The sequence below is a fragment of the Neomonachus schauinslandi genome, chromosome 10 (genome assembly GCF_002201575.2).
Source record: "Neomonachus schauinslandi chromosome 10, ASM220157v2, whole genome shotgun sequence".
Classification (NCBI taxonomy): Eukaryota; Metazoa; Chordata; class Mammalia; order Carnivora; family Phocidae; genus Neomonachus; species Neomonachus schauinslandi.
Genome location: NC_058412.1, coordinates 123,456,447 through 123,472,146, shown reverse-complemented (window position 1 = coordinate 123,472,146; position 15,700 = coordinate 123,456,447). Strand labels below are relative to the sequence as shown.

The 15,700-nt window shown below is 45.5% G+C and overlaps 3 protein-coding genes across 3 annotated transcripts; all 3 read left to right on the top strand.

Annotated features, from left to right (window-relative positions):
• Positions 1-71: 71 nt before the first annotated feature.
• On the top strand, positions 72-5,631 carry LOC123326036 (WAP four-disulfide core domain protein 10A-like). The gene is made up of 3 exons (XM_044919046.1): positions 72-159; positions 1,071-1,221; positions 5,538-5,631. Exons 1-3 carry the CDS (start codon positions 72-74, stop codon positions 5,629-5,631), a joined length of 333 nt encoding a protein of 110 aa, XP_044774981.1.
• A 2,423-nt stretch (positions 5,632-8,054) lies between these two features.
• Positions 8,055-9,849, top strand: WFDC9 (WAP four-disulfide core domain 9). Its single transcript, XM_044918944.1, has 3 exons — positions 8,055-8,145; positions 9,143-9,290; positions 9,819-9,849. The coding sequence occupies exons 1-3, from the start codon at positions 8,055-8,057 to the stop codon at positions 9,847-9,849; spliced, it is 270 nt and encodes an 89-aa protein (XP_044774879.1).
• Positions 9,850-13,228: 3,379 nt separating this feature from the next.
• On the top strand, positions 13,229-14,878 carry LOC123326035 (WAP four-disulfide core domain protein 13-like). The gene is made up of 3 exons (XM_044919045.1): positions 13,229-13,337; positions 14,256-14,405; positions 14,784-14,878. The coding sequence occupies exons 1-3, from the start codon at positions 13,229-13,231 to the stop codon at positions 14,876-14,878; spliced, it is 354 nt and encodes a 117-aa protein (XP_044774980.1).
• The last annotated feature ends 822 nt before the right edge of the window (positions 14,879-15,700 follow it).

Here is a 15,700-nt window from a genome sequence, read left to right as displayed (position 1 = left end):
GCCCAGGATAACCACCCAGCTCTCCAGGGAAGTCTGTGCCAGACTGAGCGCTCTCCACTCTGCCCAGAGTCATGCCAACCCAGGCTCTGCTGCTCATCCTGCTCCTCTGTGTGCTGCTGCAGGCCCAGGGAGGGTACCGGAAACCGAAGACGATGCAGAGTAGGTGATGGACTAGGGGACAGGGAGGGGAAGGGGGCCAGGAAGGGCTGTGTCCTTTCTGAGGAGGACCTGGGAATTGGAACCTTTCAGCACATCCTGCTCAGACCACAGCACTATGAAGACTCTGGGTGCTCCCAAACCATGGCCCTCTGGCCCCTTTACGCAGCCCTGGGAACAGTGATGGGGGTGGTGGGGGAAGCTACGTCTTTTGATTCTCCATTCCAAATACCCAGACACAAACGGTACATAGAGTAGTGAAAGGTGCATCACGGGCTGAGAATCACACGGGGAAACCAAACAACTATTCTTAGATTTCTGCACACATGTGACACGTTACTTCCAGAAATGTTGGTGGGAGTAGGTGTAGAACGAAAGGACCATGGGAAAGCAAGTTTTGGGGTGTACGGGGTCAAGTCAAAATTATCATCGGAGGGACCAGGATGGTGGCAGTGGAAGGGAATAGTGCAAGTGGTATTTTCTGGGAAGAGGCAAGGGCCCTGGAGAAAGTGACCGTGACAGGAGAGAGGGGGCAGAGTGGGAAGTCATCTTCCTCTCTGGACCCTGCAAATTCTGGAGAGTGGGAAGGATCTGCAGGATGTCTCAGTCTCTGCTGAGTTCTCAGAGTGTAGATTCTATGGGGGGGGGGGACTTCACCAAGGCCATGACTAACATGGGAGACAGTCCTGGCTGCAGAGTATGCAGAGGACCCAGGAAGGCCAAGTACTGAGATCTGTTGGGGGGAAATGGGGGGATATAGGATTTAAGATACTACCAATCACCAGGATTGAGTGAAGGGCAGAGAGTGAGTTCCCTGAAAAGTCCAAGAATGTCATGTGTGGGACCTGAGTTCTGGGGTCTTTGGGTGAGGCAAAGGATCTGGTTGCACTGACCCTGTTCCTGTTCTTTTTCAGAAATAGAGCTGATCAAAGAAATCAAGGTCTGTGAAAAGCATACCAACATATACATGTGCAGACGCCCATGTGAATATCACCAAGATTGTCAAGCAAATAACATATGCTGTTCAACCTTCTGCGGGAATATTTGCATGAGCCTGCTGAGTAGGTGAGGGGCTGAGCTGCTGTAGTCACACCAAGGCATGAGACCTCAGAACCCAGGCAAGAGGATATGAACAGGAATGCACCCTTCCACCAGTTTGAACTGTTTGTTCCTGTCAAATAAACCAGAACAAATGTCCACAGACCTGCCTATTTTAGTCCCAGTGCTTGTGATCATTGAGTACCTAGTGCAGACCCTGAGTGCCCCTTCTCTGGGTCTAGGTCTCTGATCTCTCTCCCTTGTCATTCTTCTCTAGTCTCTCTCCTGTTGGCCCCAGCACCCCAGCCAGGTCCCCAAGGCCCAGCCTTATTGTTGATCTGCTCACTGAACCAGTACTCCCAGGGGAGAATCTGCTCATGTGTGGTATCTTCCAATGTTAACCAGAACATTCCTCAGCCTGGAGTCATAAGGGACAAGTTAAACATGAGGCAGGTGGAGACTAGACCCTGGCCACAGAGTAGGAGGCCTCCAGGAAGGCCTCTTCTTAAACTTGACTCACCCCCACCCCATCCCCCCACCATTCTCCTTCTGAGGTTCGGATTACTGTCCCTTTTCAATGAAGAAAACCAATCCAAAGGAAGTTAAGGGACATGCTCAAGGCAAAAGAGTGAGCGGTCATGATGTGGCTAGAGGAGGATGTTTGTCTGGAACGCTGGTTTGCTCAGCACCTAAACCCAACACTTGCATTCCAGATAACTTCCTATAGTTCCTTAATTAGGCACCCTGGGTGTGTTATGACACAGACAACTACCAGAGGCCGGTGGTGGGCACACTTTGTGGGTGCAGGCCAGAGGTGGGCCAGAGGCTCTGGCCTGAGAGAGGAGTGTTTCCTCCTCTGGACAATCCTTCACTGATGCCCAGCAGGAAACACTGGACTGGAGTGTGATACTGCACACCTACCTCCAGCAAGGCCCACCTGCCTGCCTGCTAGGGTTCTTCCCAATTGACTCTGTGGACTCTTGCTTTCGGCTCACATGATGATCTCGGGGTCCTGAGACAGCGCCCACCTCAGGCTCATGCTCAGCAGGGAGTCTTTTGGGATTCTCTCCCTCTGCCTCTGGCCCTCCCCCTGCTCGGTCTGTCATCTCTCAGAGAAATAGATAAATCTTTTTAAAAAATACAAATACCTGTGGGGTAAACAATCACTAGGATTTCTGGAGAGTTCAGGGATGGGGACTATGAGAGCAGACACCAACAATACAAAATTACAGTTTTAGAAGAACACATAGGCACATTACAGGTCAAAAATACATATGCAGGTACTATATATATGTGTAATATATGTGTGTATATGGATACATATAATCATATATAATATGTACATATACATAATAATTTGTATGTATGTATACATAAATCCATATCCATATATGGACATTTATATATACATATCTATATGCATATATATGCCTGTCTATATATATATGTGTGTGTGTGTGTGTATGTGTGTATATATTCTGTATCTATAAATGTATAGGTGTGTATAGGTATGTATATTATGTATATATATGAACATGAGTGTATATGTGTAGGTGTATATATATGTATATGTGTGTGTCTGTTTGTATAAAATATACAGAGAGGGAAAGCAAGAGCAAAGGCCTGCCGTTTTCCTAAATTCTACACAGCTTTGTTGCAGACCCATCTGAATGACCCAGAACCAAGTATGGCAGGAATCCTGGGAGGACCCTCCTTGGCTCTCTCAGTGACTGTGCTCCTCGAACAGCCCACTAAGGAACCCCAACATCTGAGCCAGACACAGGGCAGGGCTGTGATTGCCCTGCCCGGAACATCATTTTCCAGCCGTAGAAAGCGAGCACTTGGGAATCCACAATTCAATCATTTTAGGTGTGGCACCATTTGCAGCTCCCATCAAATTTCCATTCCGCTTGCTCCCACACCTTTGTACCCAGGTCCCCGAATTCTACCTTTTGTCTCTATACAGTCCACTCTCCTGAGCCAAGTCTCCAGAATCCTGACATGCATTTCCCACTGCTCAGTGCATCCGACGTATCCTGGGAAAAAAATCACCGTACATGGACGTCTCCAGTCAGTGTATGAAATATTCCAGGACATAGAGTTTGGAAGAAGGAGGTCTGTTCCTTGGGAGCCCTTGCCCTTGCCCACTTGACTCTTCTTTTTTCCTAATAAGCTCCAAACCATGGGTATGGTAGCTCCTCTCTGATATTTGGTGGGCAAATCCCCCCAGCCCTCAACTCACAAACTTGTGCCAAGATGTTGTTGCTAGATTCGATCACTTCACTTCCGTCATTTGCTGGGTGGTCATCTGTCTTTCCTGAAGTCCTTCCTACTCAGTCTCTTTTTATCCACATAAAACCCCCAGGGCATTTGGTGGGAGATGGCGTTATGCTTTAATTAGCAAAAGAGAATCAATACAGAGAAGGCGTTGAGCGGGACCTTATTAGCACAGAGCAAGTCCAAGGCAAATAGATACACAAACGACCCTTCAGTCTACCTATGGACAGACTCAAATGCGTCAGATAGACTCAAGACTTGGGTCTGTTTGGGTGGCCAGAACGGCGATAAGGTACACAGTGCTCCTCCTAGCTTAGGAGGACGTACTGCTCATATCAAAGAAAATCCAATACTTGGGAATGGGAGAGTATCAAAGGAAAGAGTCTGTGATATGGCCAACATGTAGTTCCTGGGCAGAACTTACAGATCTGCCACAACCCAAATCACCATTAAGTTCTAGGCCTTTGGACGTTGTTTTTCTGCTCCTCTGGCCCTGGTCCCAGGCCACAACCTCCTCTCCCCCTCCCCAAGTAAGAAGAGGCTACATAAAAGAGCTGTCAGCCAGTTACTGCAGATACTCAACTCAACACCTTGAGAGGTAAGTGTGGGTTAAGAGTCTGGAGGCAGGAGCTTTAATCTGTGGCTTGTTTGGATGAGTTCCCTGACCAGGTGGTGTCAACACTATTCCTGTGAGATGGAGATTATTGTCTCTGGTGTTCTTATAAGAAAATTGAGACAGAGGTGACACACCTGTCTGAGCCCTTGGAATGTGGAGTGGACATGAAACAAGGTACCAGTATTCCTGGTAAAAGGGGCAGACATGAAACAAGGTACCAGTATTCCTGACTCTAAGTCCAAAACTTTCTCCTCTTTAACATTATCTGGAAAGCCCCAGGATGCTGAATTCTGAGGGGAGCAGTCTTTCTGTGTCTTTGTGATGCCTAGGGGCCTTATCATTGTCCGACACTCTATCTCAAGATGACCAAAGAATTCACCCAGAATTCTGTATGTGAGTGGTACCCAGCCTGGGTGTGATTATATTTCTCTTCTCTGGCTCAGTTAGTGCACCTGAAGTGTGCAAAGAAGGGCATTGGGCATGCCCAGGATCCTAAGTACCCTTTAAGGGAGGAACTCAGAAAACTGGACTAAGAGTGAGACCTCTTTTCATTGAACATATCTCAAAGTTCTGGAAAACTTAGATCTAGAATGATATTTTTAGATATAAATAAATAGCTTCATGGCACCCATGGCTTTGGATTTACAGTGTTTCTGTCAGTGTGCACCAGTCTTCCTCCTTCTTTGTGCAAAGGCAGTGTCCAGGACTCCAGCCCACCCCAGTGCATGCTCACCTTCACCCAGCTACCTCCTACCTCGTATCGCCACCTGTAAGTGGATGACAGAGCATCTGCATTGCTCATCTGCCTTGCTATGCACTGCTGCCTTCAGAGGATCACAAGAATACTCTGAGCCAGGCTCAAGAACTGGGTATCCAGGGCGCCTGGGTGGCTCAGTCGTTAAGCGTCTGCCTTCGGCTCAGGTCATGATCCCGGGCTCCTGGGATCGAGTCCCACGTCGGACTCCCTGCTTGGCGGGAAGCCTGCTTCTCCCTCTCCCACTCCCCCTGCTTGTGTCCCTGCTCTCGCTATCTCTCTCTCTGTGTCAAATAAATAAAATAAATCTTAAAAAAAAAAAAAAAAAGAACTGGGTATCCTGCCACCTCAAACTGGCTTTCTGGGGCAAACTATGTGAGTGATTTATAGGATTTCTGGCAACCTACCATGCTCAGTGATAGTTCGCCTTTGGCCTGGAGCTTCACCAGTGAGGTTTTATCCTTTGGTAAATATTGCCCAATGGTAAATGAAGTCTCAGTACCTTCACTTGACAGTTTTCCTTCATCAAGCCATGCTGAGGCCAGCTGGCAGGGACACGGGTTCTGAATGGAGAAAGTTGGAGAACAGATGTAAGCATCTAAGATGGAAGCTCCCCAACATCTGATCTTTTACATTTTAAAGGCTTCTCTCCTCCTTTGCTTTCTCTCCATAATCTCCTTCTCTTGTTCTCCTCAGGTCTCCTAAATCCAACCTGCTCAAAGTCAATGTGTCTAAGATTCACATGCCTAAAACTTGCTTGTTTCCAGCTTCTAAATTTCACTTCTTCTGAAAGGAGAATAAGTTTTCAAAGCCCCCTTTGAAAAATTTTGCACCTTTTAAATGATCTCTAGTAGGACACTTGCTTTTGAGCAGAGGAATTTGGGTTGATTCTTCTAGAGCAGCGTTGTTCACTAGAACTTTCAGGGATGATGGAAATGTTGTATGTCTGAGCTGTCTAATATAATAGCCGCTAGCTACATGTGGCTACTGAATGCTTGAAATGACTAGAAGCCGAATTTTAAATTTAACTAAAATTGTCACATGTGGGTAGTGGCTACCATATTGGACAGTGCAGAGGAGGCTCTTCTGCCTGGTGGAAAATATCGGAAGAAATACAAAGACTTCCAGGGAGAAGGACAATCACTGCCTTGTGACCATGTAATTCATAACATTGGAATTTTACTCTTTTCTTGGGCTCTTTCTTTCCCCCCCTTCCTCTTTGGTTTTAGGATGGTAAAGCAGCAGATAAAGGCTAAAGGGGACAGATGGGAGAGCTCTGGGAATTTTGAGTGGTAATTAAAGCTCCTCCTTCCCTGTCCCACCTTCCCCCACCCCTCAGCTGCCAGTTGTCAGCCGGGTATATCCTCTTCTGCTTCATTGTTTTCGCCTTAATAATTACTACTATCTATGGGGAAATGATTATGATAGTGATAGCTGAATTGTTGTCATTACTTGTATGAGGTGATCATATTATTTTGTCTCTCCCACCTGTCTATTTTATTCAGATTGGTTAGTTGTTTCCTTGCCTCTTCAAGAAAACTTAGGTAGGTCCCCAAATTTTGTGTGACTCTTCAGTCGCAAAACATCTCAACTTAATAATCAAATGTGCAGGCCCATGTAATTAGCCACAACTCCACAACTGTTGAGAACTGAGGGCTCTCCCCTCCCTCAGATGCTCTAGTTGTGGAAAAGGGTCAGTATCTCCATCTTGGGCTCTTCGTGATTCTGTTCCTTCACCCGCATCTGGCTATAAAAAGTTTCTGTCTTGGGCACCTGGGCGGCTCAGTCAGTTAAGTGTCTGCCTTCAGCTCAGGTCATGATCCCAGGGTCCTGGGATCGAGTCCCACACTGGGCTCCCTGCTCAGCAGGGAGTCTGCTTCTCCCTCTCCCTCTGCTGTTCTCTCTCTCTCTCTCTGTCAAATAAACAAACAAAATCTTAAAAAAAAAAAAAAGTTTCTGTTTCCTAGGTAGTAGAGGCAGGAAGAACCAATAAGCAGGAGTAGGACAGTTCTCACACAGTACGTACTCTCATAAGCTGACTTGGTGCTTCTGGCACTCTTTCATGGGAGATTTCAAGGGTTCACTGCAGACAGAAAATGGCATCTGGCCATTTACAATTCAGATGTGCCCCAACTGCAGCTCTCTTCTTTGGTACTATAGGCCACTTTAGAGCCTTCAGTCATGACTCAGGTCTACAGGATCTTTACAGATTTCTGGAGACACACAGTAAGCTCTATGAGTAGTACCCACAAAGCCTTTTATCTCAACTTGGAATTAGAAGACAGCTTCCCCACTTACTCAAACAGAGCTTTTTCGCAATAGAATCTTCAAAACCCTCTCTACAATTCATTCAACTTTGGATCATCTATTTAGATGAAAGTTTTAAGAGTCCCCTGACCAGTTTGTGACCATCAACTTTCTCAAGTCCTACGTAGTAACCCATGTCACATAACTCACTCTGGAATCACTCTGGTACTCTGACTTAGGGTCTGGACTAACAATTCCATTATATTATCCTATTACATATGTTCTTAAGTGAACAAATCAGGACACTTGATGTGTTCTGTTATTCCAAGTTCATAAATATAATGAGTACAACAAAAAGGGACATACATACACTGGTTATCCCTCAGGGGTGGAATTCCTAATGCGTATCCACTTCCTTTACGTGTTTCATTTTTGTTTTTGACAAACTATACAAGCTGAAGATTTATTGCTTTTTAATCAGAAAAAAGCCATGCATTCTCAAAAGAAATAATTTTTTTTAAAGATTTTATTTATTTATTTACTTGAGAGAGAGAGAGAGAGAGAAACAGCATGAGAGGGGATAGGGTCAGAGGGAGAAGCAGGCTCTCCGCCGAGCCGGGAGCCCGATGTGGGACTCGATCCCAGGACTCCGGGATCATGACCTGAGCCAAAGGCAGTCGCTTAACCAACTGAGCCACCCAGGCGCCCTCAAAAGAAATAACTTTGCAAAGGAAGTGGCATGTAATTTGAGAGGGGGAAGTAGCCTGAGGAAGCCAATGGCTAGCTTGACATGTTGTTAGGTGCCAGAGGGTGAAAAGTAAAAGAAGGGGAAAGAATAATCCGATATTCACAAGCACTTTCTCTCTCTCTGACCTTATTCACCTTAATTCCTGTTCTACCCATAGCGGCATTGGGAGAAGACCTGTCTTCTGCCAGAACTCAACCCAAACACACAGAGAGACGACCATGAAGCCCTGGGTTCTCCTACTCATCATGCTCATCTATGGGGTTGTGATGCTTCTGCCTGTGCTGGGAGGCCTCAAGAACGAGACTTTTTGTAGGTGGTATGACATGGGAGGAGGGGGCTCTGCCCAAGCCTGGCATGTCTGGGGTAAGTGATTCTGGGACCACCTTTCCTGGATCACAACGCTCCTTAAAGCAGAGACATCCAAGAAAGATTTCTGTTGGGTGTTCCCAATTTGGTGCCCCTCCATGCTCCCCCTTGGAGCTCTGACAACAATAGTGGGTATACAGAAAGGGAACATAGCTTAATCTATAAGTCCATCCCATAAGCTAGCAAGAAATGATATTTTCCAATGTTAGGCTACCTTAGACAGGGGAAACACCAACACAGAGCTTTCCTCTGAGCCCATATTTTCAGATCTCTGTGCCTTTGATGAATACCAATAGGGCAATATTATTTACTTGGAAGGGAAGAATCTTTTAGAATATGAAAAAGTGGAAAAGACAAAAAAGGGATCCTTAGGAGTCAAAGTTTGTGGTCAGATGATTAAATGGGGATAATGAAGGGAGGGTTATGGGCCAGTGAAAGAGATGGAATTTGGGGAGAGGCTGAGTGCTTAGCAGGTATGAGTACAGAAGCAAATAGACAAGGGAGAAAATAGGTACCCATTCTCCCCCAGCTCAGTTTTCCATTCTGTAAATTGGGTATGGAAAGTGGAGCTAGACAATATTGCCATCCCTGAAATCCCAAGTCCAGTGAGAATAGACTTGGTGAGGTGGTGCCATAGATGGTGAGGTTGTCCTGGGTCCTATCTTTAGGGAGCTTGGGGAGGGCCCAAAGGCCTGCAGTTCTGTGGGGACACGTGAAAAGAGGGAAGGCATGTGATGTAAGAAGGGTAGCCTGTGAAAAGACACAGCTAAAATTCAAGGAAAGGAATTTCTTAAAATGTAGAGAAACATTTTGTTTATGACTTTGAGCTCAGGTTTCAGAGCTAGGGGAATGTTAAGCTTGAGAAGCATTTCTTCTCTAAGTCGTGGGTGGATGGATCTACCATCTACCATCATCTACCATCTACCATCTACCATCTCAGTTCCAGCTGGAAGAATAGTCACTGAGCAGTGCTGGGTACAGCCTCCATTAAAGTATTGTGAGAAGAGGTGCACTAAATTACAAGAGTGTTTATCTTCCAATCATACATGCTGTTGGACCTTCTGTGGAAACATCTGCTTGGACAATAGGTGAGTTGGCTGGAGTGGGAAGGAGGCACATGGATATGCTTCCTTATCACGGATCACCCTCATTCAGAAGCTGTGACATGGAATAGATATACCCAAATCCTGGTCAAAGAAACAGGCAGGATAAGGCAATGTCCTCCTATCTCCATACCTAACTACCATTCAAGGCAGAAAACCCAAGACACCAATGTGGGAGGGAGTGCTCCACGTTCCTTCCTTTGCTTTCATTCAGTTCCCCCAAAGGCTCACCCGTCTGTTTGTTCATCCCTCTTTTGTCCAAGGCCATGACTATTGCCTCCTTGGTCTGGCGTCTCCATTGGCCCCTTGTCTCAGGCAGGGCCCAGAGAGATCCAGTGTCTACCTATCTGCCCAGTTGGCAAATCTCTTGGGAGAAATTGCTTAAAATGGGTAACTCCTGATCTTACAGGAAGAATTTCTGTTCCCATTGACAGGGAGCGGGGTGGTATTAAGTTTGGGAATGGAGGTCCCCAGGATTCCCTGACTTTTAACCACTTGACTTGTCTCTTCCAGAGAACCCTTTAAATCCATGCTAAACCCCTAGGTTCTAGCTGGCACACCACTAGTGTGGGCTAGAGGATGACTATGTAGTCTAAGAAGTAAGAAGAGTGCTTCCTGGACCCCTGTTCGGTTATTCACTTGCCTGGCTGAGGACCCTTCATTATCCCCTTGATCTCTCTATCCTGAGAAAGCTCAAGTCTCTGCCAAATAAACTGATAACCAACCTGAGGGCTCTGCATTGTCTCATACTCCATTCCTGTGGTTCCCTTTTGTCTTTACAATGACCAACAGTTGTTCCTATCCAACTCTGCCTTCCCTGTTAGACCTATATATTAGTCAATAGACCCACATCTGTAGCAAAAAATGCAGAGATTTATAAAAACCTCACTAAACAGCGTAAAAGTTTATTCTCATTCACAATACATTTCACTGCGGGTGGTCGGTGAACGACCCCCATGCCATGCATGAGTCAAGGACCCTGAATCCTTCTATCTATAACTCATCCTCTCCCAGGGACTCCACCGCATCCAGCCAGCAGATGGGAGAAGAACGGGCAGCATGGAGGCTCCTACAGAAGGGTTTTAATGGCCAGGCCTAGAAGTGGAGCTCTGTTTCCATCCACATTCTATTTGCCCTAATGTAGTCAGAGGGTTGCCTTATTTGCAAAGGAGACTGGGAAATACAGTCTAGCTGTATGCCCAAGGACAACAGAAAGCAGGATTTGGTGAACTCATGGTGGTCTCTGAACTGTATACTTATGCAAAGCCAAACGCCTCAGCAAGACCCAAGACCCTGGCCTCCACATCACTGTCTAATGGAACAAGCACTGCCCCCGCCCAGCATGAGAGAAGGCATTCCTGCCCTCAAGGTGGGCACTCTGAGCTTCCAGAATGATTCCTCCTTCTGCAATCTCCATATCCGCTCACTCCCACCTGTTTTGTCTGCCTGGTAGTTTTACCTGGGTAATATTATTCATATCCTGAGATGTCTCTTCATTCCAGGCAGGCTTTCCAGCCCATACTGTTCCCCTAGATTATACTGAATTTCTACCATTAGTATCTTGAAGATCATTTTAAAAATATAACTTCCCTGGGATGAGGAGATAATAAAGTCCCTACAGTGTATTCATATCTATGCCTTTTCCTGGTCCAGAGAATGAGATATTCTCTTTTAGATGGGATGAGTCAGCATATCACACTTATCAACTGTAGACCCCATGGAAAGGTTCCAGAATGGGATACAGCCAAGACCAAGGCCAGGCAAGGGACTGAGGCCTAACAGAACACTGGTCAGTGTCCCAGAGCTCAGAGTAAGGAAAAGGCACAAGGACTCAGGGGCTCAGGTAAACATCCTTCAGGTTGGGGCTTTGTCTTGACCTTCAGGGATAAGGAGCACTTGGAGCTCGATTGAGTGAAAGTGGCTATTCCTTCCTGACCAAAGAAGTAAGAGAAGAACAAGAGGTTAGGGACCCCCAGTGGAAGGACCAGGGAAGGAAAGCGTTGTCCACTTGAGGATCCTGGATATTACGGGGAAAGAAAAGCTATTTTTCCTCTGTCCTTCTGGGTTCTTGGCGGAGACCCCTGCAATAAGAGACAGATTAGCAGGAGAAAAAGGAACAGAAGTTTACTAATATGTGTACCTCCACTTTACATGGGACAGACCAGGAAAACTGAGTCACTGCCCCAAATGGTCCAAGTCATCTTCTTCAATACCATCTTCAGCTAAAGACAAAAGATGTGGAAAGGAAGGGGAAGGCCAGTTTGGGGAGGTCACCAGGAAGGCACAGTGGTTGTTGGCTCATGCCAACCTCATTCATAAGGTTTTACTTCTGTAGAAAATATTTCCATTTAGTAATGTGGTGAAGATGATCTGGATAATGTACAGCACGTGTAAAGAGTGTGAGCATGGAACAAGCTGAAGTGTGATGCAGGGACTATACATCTTCTTGCTTGGGTTTACAGACAGGTTAAACATTTTTGCATGCAGAGCTCCTTAGGGAATATTTTTTAAAGATCTGAATAAGTGTGATGCAGGTAAAATCAAACTATTACATTTAACCTCTTCAGTGCGTCCACAATTGGATTTTTTTTCCTCCAACAGTGTGAGGGAGCTTCTCTCTTACATGACAGAGCTCTGTCATCTGTAGGTGATTGTCTAAATGAGTGTTCTCCAGTGGCTCACGGACTGTGGCTGAGGGGGGTTAGAGTCAGTTCGCAGGCTTTGTCAGGGTGCCATGCCAAGGCTGAGGTCTCTATGCCAATGTCCCAACCCATGGGTCAGACTCCTCCTGGGTCCCTTGGTGTATGCTGCTGGACCCGCAGCTTCCACTAAGGTACTTTGGTCTGTGGGTGGATGCCAAATTATTGTGTTGCAGGGGTGGGGGGTTTCAAGCAGGGGAGTCATATTCAGCCATCTTGTTGATGTCACTCCTGAGAAGTACGTTAATGGAATGGACTGATATATAATAGTGGGATTACAGAAATTGTAAATTAAGTATGCTGAGCACTGGGTGTTACACACAAACAAGAATCATAGAACACTACATCAAAAACTAATGAAGTACTGTATGGTGACTAACATAATAAAAAAAAAGTTTAAAAAAATTAAAAAATGAAATGTGCTGGTATCATTTAGGAGCTAATTCATGTGAAACACAGACAATGCTGGGGAAATTCAGGCTTAGAAAAAGTTATTGCACTTCAAATTTTATAATCAAGTTTTAAATGTCTCCGGTGATTTTAAATTTCCATTTACTTACATTTTCTGATATTCTTTTTTAAAAAAGATTTTATTTATTTGAGAGAGAGAGAGAGAATGAGCAGGCGGGAGGGCAGAGTGAGAGGGAGAAGCAGACTCCCTGCTGAACAGGGAGCCGGACGAGGGGCTTGATAATAGGACCCTGAGATCAGGACCGAAGACAGATGCTTAACCGACTTAACCACCCAGGCTCCCCCATTTTCTGATATTCTTAAATGGCTTTTAAGATATACTAAAAACACTTATACAGTAAATATGTATGATTTTTTTGGGGGGGGAGGTCAACTCTAAAGCTATATTTTGTGAAAAAAGAATGACATAATTATCTATCTAGGTAATGGATAACTGATCATATCTTATTAGTTTTCTTTGTACTTTTCTGTGTTTTTCAGATTTCTAAAATAAGAAATGATAAATTATGAAGAATTCATTTCAGCAATGAGAGGAGTAAAAAACATAAGAGAAGGAAAGTACCTCAGGAGAAGCCAGTGCCCAGCCAAGAAGTGGTGCCTGGAGGAGATGAGGCAGAACCAGATGGGGCAGTGAGAATCGAGTCATGTGTTCTCCCAACTCCACACCCCAAAGCCCTTCACTACCCCCTGCAGGACCTAGTAAAATCCTGGGTCTCCTGCCAGGTTCACACTCAAACATCCAGAGTTAACATCATGAAGTGGTTGGTTCTCCAGTTGCTGACACTCTACTGCCTGATGATCATGCCAGTGACAGGAAAGATGAAAGAAAGAGTTGAGGTTGTAACGCAGCGTCCAGTTTACAGTAGGTACTCTGATTTAGCTTCAACCTGAAGAGGGGGTAGAAAACAAGGAACCAGGGACTGGCATATGTGAAAGCATTGGTTCCTTTTTTAAACCAGGATACCTGAGGAAAGCTGAATGTGCAGTTCTCAAGTTTGATGGTCTCCTGATGTTACGAGAAACAATGTTTTTATGTGTGTGGTGGGGACTGTGGTGGCTACAAGGTGTTTTGGTTGAGGAGGACCCGTAGCAGTGGAAAACTCCATAGGGTTCAAAGCCCACAGGGAGGGTGCCTAGCATGAGCCACTGGGAGTTTGTGTCCTTCAGTTAGGGGCTCCAAGGATGAGCACCAAATTGGGAAAGGGTACTAATTATTTCTTGAAATATACCCTTTGTTTAGGGAATTGAGTATTTTAGAATATTGGGCATGGGGAGGAGAAATAAAATGGGTGCTTGACCAAGAGAAGTTTGGAATCACTAGGCCAAAAAAAATGAAATCAGCAAAATTGAGCATAGTGGCTCCATAACTGCTGGCAAAGGTTTCTGGGGGAACAGCTAGGTTTGGAAGGCTATCTCAGCCAGACAGGGAAAAGTACAAGACAGTTCCTCCTCTTCTCTGGGACTCTGTTCTTCCCACCCTGTAAAATGAGAGCAGGAGACCAGAGGATCTCTTGGGCCTCTTTGTTCTGAGCACTGGGTCTCAGGATTCAGGTCCTGTGATGTTCAATTCCATGGAGGTGGCTTCCTGGTTGCTGGGTTTGCTATGGAATGGGAGCTAGATTTTGACTCTAGGAATGGAAAAGTCCACCCAGATCCCATAAGCAGGCAGAAGAAGAAGAGAAACCAATGGAGTGGGTGCTGGGGCCTTAGAGGGGCTGATAATAGTGAGAAAAACTCTTCTTCTTCTTCTTGGAGTCACTACTCATGTGTTCCTTCTCAGTTTTAGTGTACCCAAAACTGAGAGAATGTTCAAGGAATCCCACCTGGTTTGAATGCTACAGAACATGCAAATATTCTTGGGATTGTGCTTTTGGCTTGGAATGCTGCTTTTCTGTCTGTGGAACTATCTGCTTGAATATCAGACAAATTGGTAAGATCTAATATTCACCCCTCTCTTACCATTAGATTCTCAAAGACTATGGAACCCGTAACTGTGAGGGAACAGACAGAAGACTATGCCTCCTCTGTCCCGGTACCAATTCCAACCTGGGATCCTTGGGCTGGATCCTCCAGCCCAAGGCCTCATTGTCCACCTGCAAGCCTGCCTGATTTATCCAAACCTCAGGAGATCTGACATTTATGTCTCTGCTCACTGGACTTAAAACATCCTGAGAGAAGCCTTGTATGGGCATTTCCTAAACCACAGGAATATCGCTGCCCCCAGGGTTTGGGTGGATCTGTTACCCTCAAAGAAATGTGTTTCATCAGACTGTGTGGCCATTGAATACATACCCCTTATTTTTTCCAGAGACTTTCACCGAGAACACTTCACCTAGCACCGAGGCAGAAACTACTTTATATCCCACAACCACCACTGAGAGTTGGGATACAGGCATAAATTAATTCTACATGATGTCCAGTGGTATCATCGTCTTGTCCCAGCTGAGAGGCAAGGGGAGGGAGGAGGAGGGGTCCCGGGCGATGTCTCTCTTACTTGTTAACCCTCTTCCCTGAGCCATTATATTATCAGCCTCATTTACCTGAAGAATAAACTATGACAGTAACCCAGAACCTCTGTCTCTTCTTCTATAGTACCAGTACCATTCCCTCCTTCCACCTTTTCCCTAAGCCCCCAACCCCTGCCTTCCAGTGGATTCCTTGCCTTCTCACCATTCCAAAGATTGAACTCCTTAGCCAAGACTCCTGGACTCTTTTATTCATTGACTACCATCTCTGGGGGAAACTGTTTATGTGTGGGATGGTCTTTTGGCTACAGAAAACACCATCCCTCTGGGTTCCCAGATCTTCTCAGTGCAGCCTTTCTTTCCTTATTTCAGGCCTGCAATTCTAGTAGGTTCCCACAAGCAGCCACCCTTTTAACTAATCCAGGGAAGTACAATCTTCCTTACAGGTGATAGCACCCATGGTCTAGAATTGAAAGGAAATGCCATTGACCTCTCCAACCTCTCCTCTCAGACATTGCCTTATTTGTTAGAATTATTTACTCAATCACTTGGAATTTATAGGAATATTTTCAAATGTAAATACTCCTAGAAAGAATAGGCAACATTTATAGGGTTATAGAGAACCTACATTGTGCTCAGGCTTGTGGCAAGGACCACTCCTCATGAGTGAAGGTGTGATTATCTGTTGGCATATAGCCCAAAGAAGGGTTAAGTCTTATTATCCAAGCAAGCAGAAACCAGCATGGGGCATGGCAAGAAG

Bases quoted from the DNA above. Each gene is read 5' to 3' on its own strand.
- LOC123326036 (XM_044919046.1), top strand. From the start codon at position 72: ATGCCAACCCAGGCTCTGCTGCTCATCCTGCTCCTCTGTGTGCTGCTG. The intron at 160-1,070 runs GTAGGTGATGGA...GTTCTTTTTCAG, and splicing joins GAAACCGAAGACGATGCAGA to AAATAGAGCTGATCAAAGAA. The intron at 1,222-5,537 runs GTGAGGGGCTGA...TGTTCTCCTCAG, and splicing joins TGCATGAGCCTGCTGAGTAG to GTCTCCTAAATCCAACCTGC.
- LOC123326035 (XM_044919045.1), top strand. From the start codon at position 13,229: ATGAAGTGGTTGGTTCTCCAGTTGCTGACACTCTACTGCCTGATGATC. The intron at 13,338-14,255 runs GTAGGTACTCTG...GTTCCTTCTCAG, and splicing joins AACGCAGCGTCCAGTTTACA to TTTTAGTGTACCCAAAACTG. The intron at 14,406-14,783 runs GTAAGATCTAAT...TATTTTTTCCAG, and splicing joins CTTGAATATCAGACAAATTG to AGACTTTCACCGAGAACACT.
- WFDC9 (XM_044918944.1), top strand. From the start codon at position 8,055: ATGAAGCCCTGGGTTCTCCTACTCATCATGCTCATCTATGGGGTTGTG. The intron at 8,146-9,142 runs GTAGGTGGTATG...CTACCATCTCAG, and splicing joins CCTCAAGAACGAGACTTTTT to TTCCAGCTGGAAGAATAGTC. The intron at 9,291-9,818 runs GTGAGTTGGCTG...TGTCTCTTCCAG, and splicing joins AACATCTGCTTGGACAATAG to AGAACCCTTTAAATCCATGC.